Source organism: Sinocyclocheilus anshuiensis, unplaced genomic scaffold (assembly GCF_001515605.1).
Source record: "Sinocyclocheilus anshuiensis isolate Anshui unplaced genomic scaffold, SAMN03320099.WGS_v1.1 scaffold180, whole genome shotgun sequence".
NCBI classification, from domain to species: Eukaryota; Metazoa; Chordata; class Actinopteri; order Cypriniformes; family Cyprinidae; genus Sinocyclocheilus; species Sinocyclocheilus anshuiensis.
Genome location: NW_015554093.1, coordinates 402,893 through 411,761, shown reverse-complemented (window position 1 = coordinate 411,761; position 8,869 = coordinate 402,893). Strand labels below are relative to the sequence as shown.

The window sequence follows — 8,869 nt, the reverse complement described above, 5'->3', positions numbered from 1 at the left end:
AGAGTACACCTTCATGACTTTTTCTTACCACACTTAAGAACAATTTGTAATCATGTCAAATCAAAAGTTTTACTTTAAAGTAAGTCACTGTTTTAGTACACTTATTTTGATGTGTACATGTAAAGTATTTAACTGTATACTGTTATTCAGTATTACATTTAAAGTAATAGGCTGTGTTTTAAATGTATTAAATTGCAACATTATTACAAATGTGTAATTACAAATATATTTAAATACATTTTCAATAGAAATTACATTAAAGTATATATAAAGTATATTTTAGAACGTTTATGAAATTACACAAAGATGTACGCAAGTCCTGCAGTATGTCAAAAAAGCTCTCTTAAGTTCAACTACTTACATTAATATAAATTTAAATGACAATACATTACAAATAACATGTAATTAAGTCTCCAAAAATATGACGTTCAGTTTAAGTATATTATTTGTATAAGTATTTTTTAAGTAGGTCTAAGCTAGTGTACAAACAAAGAAACAAAAACATTTTTTTATATATATATTTTTGTGTGTACTATGACTTCATACAGTTTATACTGCTTCAGCATAATTTGTCATTCGATACAATACATCCAAATTATTCTCCTAATTCCAATAATTCTGTAAGCGATTTGGTTCTGCCTAGAATTACTGTACAAAAGTGCATGTGGAGTGGAGCAAAATGATTAATTAGAATTCATCAATAACAATAGGTCCTCTAATTTTTTCTTCAGCACTAAATTTGGGGGGTTTCAGGTTGAACACGGTGATGTATTACCTTCCACAATATGTGTCAGTTTATGGTTGCTTTTTGTCATTATCAGTCTCTGAGGATGTTCAGCTTGAAGATGATTCTGCAGACCGTCCCGTGTCTGTGCAGTCAAGCCACACTCCTCACACACAAACAGTTTGTCCCTATACGCTCTTTGTAGGCATACTGTTGAGTAACAGCATGGATCTTCTTCAGCTGAGACTCTAAAGAGCAGCGCTGAGCGAAGGCTTTAACACACATAGTGCACTTATAAGGTCTCACACCTGTTGTAGGTTGAGAGGAAAGTTAGAGATTAAAATATAAAAACTTAAACATGTAGCTTAATATACTTATTTAAATGCAAACTTACCAGTATGTGTACGTACATGCCTCTTCAGGTCAAAAGCATCATTAAATCCTTTTCCACAGTGCTCACAAGAGTACTTTTTCATTTCACTGTGGCGTTTCAGCATACGTGCTGTAGTGAATGTCTTCTGGCACACCTGGCAGGATAACACTGATGCGGCAGGAGGAATATCTGCTAATTTGTTTGTATTATCTGGGATGACTGGTAGAAGAGATGGGATATTACCTGTAGTTATGTCTCGAATCCGGTCTATGAACTTCAATTCACTCATCACCAGAGGTCACCCTTCCATTACATTGACTCTCGCACTACACAAACTGTTGCATGTCATCCCGGACTACATATCCCATCATTCATTGCACTGATTGCACACAGCACTGATTGCACACAGCTGTAACCAATCACACATTCACTATATAACACTCACTCTGAACCCTTTCAAACTGCCCAGTATTGTATAGCGTTTATCATTCTCATAGCGATAGCTACTCTACGGAGGCTGTCTAGTTTTTCATAGCCTTATCTTAGTCTTGCCTTGTCTGTTTTCTCATGTCCTGATCTTTGCCTGTGTATATCGGATTCCCCCTCTCGTCTTGCCCTATTCGGATACTGTTTGCCTGGACCTTTGCCTTGTACCTGGATTTATCCCTCTAGTCTCGCCCTGTTGATTCTGTTCGCCGATCGTAGACCCACACTAGCCCTAGGAATATTCTTGTGTCTTGCCCTCTATATACCTGTTGCCATTGTCTGACCCTTGCCTGTTTCTGACCATGTCGGTTAATAAAGCTTCGCACTTGGATCTGCACGTGTCACGTCTCAGTCACTCCGTGACAAGTTATCTGAAAATGGAGAACAATGGAAAGAGATGTTCTCTCTACACACACACACACACACACACACACACACACAAACATTACAAAATGTGTGTTTTAAACCAAAAGGATTCTCAGCTCACCTTCATCTTTGAGCGCAAGTAAGGCACTCTTTGGGTCCTCATGCGGCATTCTGGCTTGTGATCAGGTTGACTCTGTGCAGTAGAAGATGGCAGCTGTGCAGACAAGACATGGGACTGAACCTGTAGAAATGTTTTGTTTTTTTGTGCAGTTGTGAAGCAGGAGTAGTCTGCAATGCTGCCCTCAGAGACTTCATGCACATATGGTGGAAAAATGGACTCTAAAGAGCAGCAAGAGCACAGAGATTTTTAAGTCGAAACAGAGAGAGATCAACAGATTTTGACTGGCCACTGATTTCAGATGTGTTTATTTTCATTATTATTATTATTTAATACAAAAGTATTACGTTTTTAGTATTATTTAATGCATGTAAACATTCAACAAAATAACAGAGCCTATATCACAAGTCACCACAATATCAAGTCATTTGTAAGGCATTAAAAATATATATAATAAAATACAACTTGGCACACAAAATACCTCATCATAACATTTTAGATAATGAGAAACTAATTTTATTTGTGTTTACTCTAACTGCATTTGTCAAGTCATCTGTTTCCAACAACAACCATGGTTAATATAAAATGAATTATGTAATAAAGTAAATATGCATTAAGTATTAAATGATGTTTACTCCCCACCCAGTGACACGCGAACATGAACGAGACACTCACCGGGTATGTAAACGTCCCCTCACGCGGAATCCGGGATCTCACTCCAGCTTCTTTTTTCAGCGGCAAAGTTCACTTTGTTTGACAAGGAATGCGCGAGGCATTTTCGAAAATCCTAGCAAATGATATATGTTCGTCTAAGGTTCTAGATATGTTTTTAAGCGGATCCTCTCGCAACTTGCAGTTCTACAGTTATCCACAATTCAACTATCGCTTTCCATTTAACAAGGAAGCAGCCAGGTGAGGTTGCGCATGCGCAGAAATATAACGGCGCAGTGCAGGTAGCCTGCAGGTAAAACCGGTTCTCAAAGTAATGTTACTGTAACCTTAATGAGAAAAGTAAACAGTTTTAAATATTACAATGTTCGTGTTTTAACACTGTAATGTAATTTTAGTACGTTTATCAACTTTTAAAGCATGTCTTCAGGTTTACTCGTACTGTAGTAGAGTGTGGGTCTGCTCCTTTGTTAATGTAGGCTTGTTGTCTGTGGAGGTGGGTGTGTGTTGTTCGGCTGTATTGCTGTAATAGTAGTTTATCAGCAGGGGGCAGGCGTGTCCTGTCGCATAAATTAGGCTACTACATTTTTAAAAACTGTTAGTCATTATTTAAATATATGGGTTTTTCATATTAATAAGAGGATTAACTAGCGCTTTTCACGTTGATACATTAGACAATACACTTTGTAACCACTGTAATGAGTTTAGTTTAGCCTACATCAAAACTTTGTATGCAAATTAGTTTGCAGCATATGTTAATGTCTCAAAACTCTGATAAAGAGTGAACAGCCCTCCCGCAAACATACACACAATGAAAACATAAACACACCTGTAATCTCTGTCTGTTTCTAAAGTAAACTGTGAACATGAATACAGTCTGTTTCCGTGCACTTTGTTGATGCTGCATCAGTGGATATAGGTATATAGGCAGCCTACTTTTGGACAAAGTTTATGTTTATACACAACAGGAAAGCAGGTTTGCATGGAGACCGGGTCACTCTTTTTACTCTAGTGAATATTTCTTAGAGTAAAGCCACTTCCAGTACAGGCATACCTTCCTGTACAAAATAAATAAAACAAATAGTGGAGCATGTCACAGTCTGGCTTAACAGCCCATTAAAGACCTTTCAGCAAAATGTAGCCTAATCATTAAAACAAATTTGAAACAGCAATTATATGAAAAAAACAACAACATTGTTTTGTCCAACATTTTGTAAGGAATAAATTGCATAAACATATTATTGTGTTATAAACATAGGGCCTATAATAAACATTTCTATAGTCCTATTTTATAAACTTTCATACGAGCTACAGAACACACACGCGACGACTTCCCCTCAGTAAAAATGTAAAGCTTACCCAGATATTTACAATTATTCTGAATATTTTATTAATAAATAACAATAAACAATTAATAAAAAAATGCTTTGGAAGATTTAGAAAAACGGAGAAACGTGAACTGGAGCAATTGGACAAATGAGGCTTCCGTAGTTTAAAAGAGCACAAACATGGCGTCGACCTGGTGCCGTTCAAATCGCTCAGCATGTTAGATAATATTATAGAGTCAAAATATACAGAAATGTGTCATGTTTGAAATGTCAGTATCTCAGAGAATTACTGAAAATTAAGCATTTTATTAAATCATGGGTATTCAGTGCTTGTTGTTCGGTCTAAGGTACTGTCGGACATTTATTTCAGCTTATCGACTGACGGGTAACGTTTTTCAGTCTTCGAGAGCGTTCGTGTTTACAGCGACCCAGATCGTTAAAGTCAAAGATATCACAAGCATCTTAAATCCACTAAGCTGTCACGTTCGCGCGATTTCAGTCAGGAATGCCTATGCCTTCACCTCTACTGTCATCGCAAAGGACGTGATTCTCTTCGAACACGACCGGACGCGGTTTTTCAGACTTTTGGCCATATTTTGTACTGTCCAGTTTCTGTTTTGGGCATATCTTGCTCACTTTGCTTTCACAAGTCTTAGGGACACTAGAAAAAATAGTGGTGAACCACAAAAGGTCAGAACTGAGTTAGGAGGGCTTTTCAGTTTTGATTTGAACCTCGGTTCAAATGCCTGGAGGTATGGATTCACTCTTGGGTGCCTAATTATTGGTAAGCCTTAACTCTGCTTTCTGCATTTTTTATGTATTCCAACTCTCTAAATATGATTTTTTTTCTGTTGTAGGCGGAGGAATTGTTGGCGTGGCAATATTGTTCAGCCGCTGTTCTGTGAGTCGTGTAATTCTGCATAAGGGAGGTGGAAAAGTCACAGTATCTACACAATCACCGCTGGGACCTCTCAGAGCTCACCATCTAACTGTGCCTTTGTCTCAAGTGACCTGTCATGCGCACAGACAGGAATCACCTTCATTTATCCCACTTAAAATCAAATGGTACAAGTTCTACTTCCTTTTGGACAAAGAAGGGACACTGAACAACTCTAAACTATTTGACATTACTGTTGGGGCCTACAGACCCTTATGATATGTCATTTATACCCCTGTGTGTCTGCGGTCCACTGTGGATGTATCATACATCTGCTATTCATTTTGTTTTATGTTGCCTTGGGGAAAAAAAACAAGCACTGAAATTACAAGAGGAATAAACTTAACTTTTCTGTTCATAATAAAACTTTTTACCTGGGATTTGTGCTGACAAGCTTATTCTGAATTATATGACACAGACTTAGTCATACGAGTCTGACTAAGATGAAATTATAGTTCTGTCTTTGTATTTTTTTTTTCAGCAGCATTGATGTCTGACTCAGTTAAGTAAATAATAATTGACAACGGGCCATTGAATTATTAGAAAATAATGCACACCCCAGGTGGTAATGCGAAGCCAGAATGACCATTACACCTTGAGTGTGCATTATTTTCTAATAATTCAATAGAACTGGGTAGGGAACAGATAGAATCAATTATTCCACTTATACTAAAGTTACCACACCTCAAGACATTGTTCAGATGTTGTATTTCAAGACATTTGTCAGGTTTTTGTCCTTTAACTGCTCTTGTTTGTAGGACTAATTTCTTATGCATCTCATCCGACGCCTCCGTTGCTAATTCTAAAATGTCATTTTAGAGATAGTAGTAATTAGAGAAAGAGAGCGAGTGTGTGTCTCAACAGTGTTCACACATTAGAACGTCTGTGTCAGCCAATCAGATTCAAGCATTCAACAGCCCTGTAGTATAGTTTAAAATATTCAATATATATTTATAAATCTATCTATCCGTGTGTGTGTGTGTGTGTGTGTGTGTGTGTGTCAAGACAGTTTTAGGGTTACTCTATTGACCAAATGTTTGAACAAAATGTGCATTTTACTTAAAAGATTAAAATATGATATTTTCAAAAAAGAATACCCTGACACACAGCCATGGTGATCTAAAAAGAATTGATTTGATTGATAAAAGTTATATATAATATAAATATTTTAAAATAAAGTGTATGCCCCATGCACAAAAAAAAAACTGAAATGTGTAATTAAAAAAATATTTTTTAAAAATTTCTTCTGCTTGAAGTTCTCAAAGAGTTTTTCCAAGTCTTTTTTTCTTTTCTTTTCTCATGTTAATGTATTCTTGAAGACAGTACAGACCAGCCTTGAAATGAGGCATGTATCTGTTCTCTACCCAGTTCAGTGATTCACGGATGTCCTGCCAGTTCTGCAACGGTTGGATTATTAATACATTTCAAACCTACACGTCACTTGGCAAAAGATGTCTGTAAGTGAAATTCAACATGTGAAGGGTGTGAGTTATGGAAGCTTGTTAAACTTACGATATTTACTGGGTTTTCTAGTGAATATAATTTCAGCGACAGTTAGTTGGCGCTATTGGCAAGAAGGTCTTCATAAGTAATAGCCATTAGAGAGGCACATTAGTGGCCACAGAGGACAAAAGGCGGTAGATTGGAAACGATAGATGCTCCAGTGATGGGGAGGAGAGAGAGTGGGGGTGAGTGGGTGTGAGGAGGCGCTGAAACACTTGAAGAAAAGTTGTAGCACGTGTTTTGGTTTATTTTTTCATCATTCGTTCTGATGGATTTATCATAGTTTTGTCATTTTTCTCCTACCGAATTAGTCCCTTTGTGGGCCTATTTCAATTAACAGCACGGGAGATGGGTTTAAGCGAACTTAACAAACAGAAATAATATGAACTCGAAGAATACAGATCGGGTTTGATCATAATGAATCATAATGAAGGAAGAGAATCGTATTATCGTATGTATGATTCCCAGATTTCTCCAGCATGGATGGACCCGTTTTAATACTACAATTGATTGCTTCTGTTGTCCTCATTTGTAAGTCGCTTTGGATAAATGCGTCTGCTAAATTACTAAATAAATAAATAAATCCACCTCTACTGTGTAATTCTGCACTATCATGTATGTCTGCACTAAGTCCGTATTTTCTTCTGCACTGGAAGCTCCTGTCCCCAAGTCAAATTCCTTGTGTGTGTGTAAACATACTTGGTAATAAAGCTCTTTCTGACTTCTGACCAACTTCTGTATATTTTCAAAATCAACTAAATCAAACAGAAGGAATACAACAGGACAGATAATAATTGTTCAGTATTGTGAAGATGAAAAATGTTTTCATCTGCAATTCTTATAATTGTTTTTGAGCCTACATTTTTATAATTGTTAACATTATTTAATAACAAATTTATTTATTGCAGAATCTTACTGAGGACACTACATCCAGCCCAAATCTTGATGTAATTACATCTAGTCCAGATCTTCAGTGGCTTCTGCAGTCCTCTCTATTTTCCCAATCAGAGGCCACCTTGGGAACATTTTCCTCATTCGCACCCACCACCATGCCCAACTGCCCCTGTTTGTCACAGTGCTCCAGTCCTGACCCATCCTGTAATGGAGCAGTGGGGGACAGTTCAGTAGGACATGCTAACAAACATGTAAGGTACTTATATTTCTGAAACGTTCAGAGTTTAGAATGCAGAATGTAGTGAAAGTAAAGTTCCGGTGATTCATTCATTATGGTAAAAGAGTGAAATGACTCACACCTGAATCACAAAGGGGCATGAGGAGTGAGTCAGCGCTGTAGTATTTGAGCGGGAATCTTAAAGGCCATGCTCAGATGGATGGATCATGTTGTCATTGGTGCCAATGGATTAGTAACAGGAACAGCATATTTGGAATTGGGTAGAATTGCTGTGTGTATGTTTTCTTGATATCATTCATAAGATGGCAGCACCATCACTCTTTTAGACTGAATCTTGGTTCTTAAATGACATTTGGAATTGCCTTGCTAACACCTAACACCTCGGCCTTTATAGATGTCCTCTGAGGAACTTGACAGGATAAGGATCCGCAGGGAAAGGAACAGAGTAGCAGCCGCCAGGTGTCGGGACCGTCGTCGGATGCTTATATACACATTACAGAATGTGAGATTAGTACTTATTTGTGCTATAAACCATATTTAGCCGTTAGCCGTATGTCCTGAGCTTGTGCTTTCTCTTCCAGGAGACGGAGCATTTGGAACATGTGAAGACACAACTGGAGGAAGAGATCGCTACTCTTGAAAGGGAGAGAGAGAGGCTTGAGTTGGTTTTTGAGGCACACATGCCTATCTGCAAGTTAAATGACCCAAACCCAGAATAAATACTGATGCTGGTCATGTTTAGTGCTGAGTCTGCTGGTTCAGATCAGCTGTGGATTATATAACATAATAAGCGTATATTTGTTAAAGAAAGCGAAATGTTAAAATATATTTCAATGATACCTTGAGAATTATTGTATTGCATGCACATTTCATTTGACTTGTTTTCAGAATAAACCACAGTTTCAAATGTCGTTGTTACTCTATCAAATGTTTTTGTACCATGGGTGTAGCAGCAGGTGTGGACCTTGGTTGGGTGCCAGCTCTATAAATTATATGTTTATTACTTAGCTAATATGTATGCTGTTCAAAAGTACAGTAAAATCAGTAATGTTGTGAAATATTATTACAATTTAAATGAATTGTTGTCTATTTTACATTTATTTTAAAATATAATTATTCCTGTGATGGCAAAGTTGAATTTTCAGCAGCCATTACTCCAGTTTTCATTAAGTGTTTTTCAGAAATGATTCCAAAACTGTTGCTCAAGAAACATTTATTTTACTATCAATGTCG

At 37.1% G+C, this 8,869-nt stretch overlaps 2 protein-coding genes and 1 pseudogene across 2 annotated transcripts; 2 read left to right on the top strand and 1 right to left on the bottom strand.

Annotated features, from left to right (window-relative positions):
- Positions 1–540: 540 nt before the first annotated feature.
- Positions 541–2,916, bottom strand: LOC107669336 (putative transcription factor Ovo-like 1; annotated as a pseudogene).
- A 1,310-nt stretch (positions 2,917–4,226) lies between these two features.
- Positions 4,227–5,684, top strand: LOC107669330 (transmembrane protein 223-like). Its single transcript, XM_016461500.1, has 2 exons — positions 4,227–4,848; positions 4,922–5,684. The coding sequence occupies exons 1-2, from the start codon at positions 4,380–4,382 to the stop codon at positions 5,218–5,220; spliced, it is 768 nt and encodes a 255-aa protein (XP_016316986.1). The 5' UTR covers positions 4,227–4,379; the 3' UTR covers positions 5,221–5,684.
- A 664-nt stretch (positions 5,685–6,348) lies between these two features.
- Positions 6,349–8,355, top strand: LOC107669302 (proto-oncogene c-Fos-like). The gene is given in 5 exon segments (XM_016461469.1): positions 6,349–6,406; positions 6,899–7,035; positions 7,413–7,649; positions 8,031–8,138; positions 8,218–8,355. Coding segments are annotated over 5 exon segments (678 nt in total).
- Positions 8,356–8,869: the final 514 nt, after the last annotated feature.

Coding starts and splice junctions, on each gene's coding strand:
- LOC107669330 (XM_016461500.1), top strand. CDS start 4,380: ATGGGTATTCAGTGCTTGTTGTTCGGTCTAAGGTACTGTCGGACATTT. Junction 4,849..4,921: donor TCTTGGGTGCCTAATTATTG/GTAAGCCTTAAC, acceptor TTTCTGTTGTAG/GCGGAGGAATTGTTGGCGTG.